This window comes from Ceratina calcarata, unplaced genomic scaffold, assembly GCF_001652005.2.
Source record: "Ceratina calcarata isolate Rehan_Ccalc_2016 unplaced genomic scaffold, ASM165200v1 scaffold11159, whole genome shotgun sequence".
In the NCBI taxonomy this organism is placed as follows: domain Eukaryota; kingdom Metazoa; phylum Arthropoda; class Insecta; order Hymenoptera; family Apidae; genus Ceratina; species Ceratina calcarata.
The window spans coordinates 1-489 of record NW_017132084.1 but is presented as its reverse complement, the minus strand read 5'-3'; the positions used below and the strand labels follow the sequence as shown (position 1 = coordinate 489).

Below are 489 nucleotides of genomic sequence, written 5' to 3'. Positions count from 1 at the left end.
ATTATACATAATTCTCATAATGATTCTCATTGATGAGAATCATTTTTCTCTCCTCCAATAATATAATTAGCGTCTTCAATCCCAGGTTAAAAGATTCCAGGAAGCTTGTTCAAGCTTTCAGCGTAGACAGAATTTATTTAGACCACGATAAACAGGGACTCGTCCCAGATTACAGGGTGAGTTTAATTAACATTCTTGTATAGTCAGAAGTAATTTATAAGTTAAAAATATTTTCTACAATTTCATTTATAAGCATTGGCAAATTCCTTTGGGCCGTCGTTTCCGTGCGATGAAGCTTTGGTTCGTACTACGGCTGTACGGAGTGGAGGGTCTTCAAAAGCATATAAGGCACACCATAAAGTTGGCTCAGTTTTTCGAAAGCTACATAAAATCTGACAGCAGATTCGAAATTGTGACAGACAGTATGATGGGCTTGATTTGTTTTAGAATGAAGGTATATGCAATTTACGGAAATATAAGCCTGATTAT

The 489-nt window shown here is 35.8% G+C and overlaps 1 protein-coding gene across 1 annotated transcript; it reads left to right on the top strand.

Annotated features, from left to right (window-relative positions):
• Window positions 1-12: 12 nt before the first annotated feature.
• On the top strand, window positions 13-479 carry LOC108622621 (aromatic-L-amino-acid decarboxylase-like; the record flags this gene model as incomplete). Its single annotated transcript, XM_018020640.2, has 2 exons — window positions 13-176; window positions 254-479. Coding segments are annotated over exons 1-2 (370 nt in total), but the record flags the coding sequence as incomplete, so codon positions are not given.
• Between the last annotated feature and the right edge of the window lie 10 nt (window positions 480-489).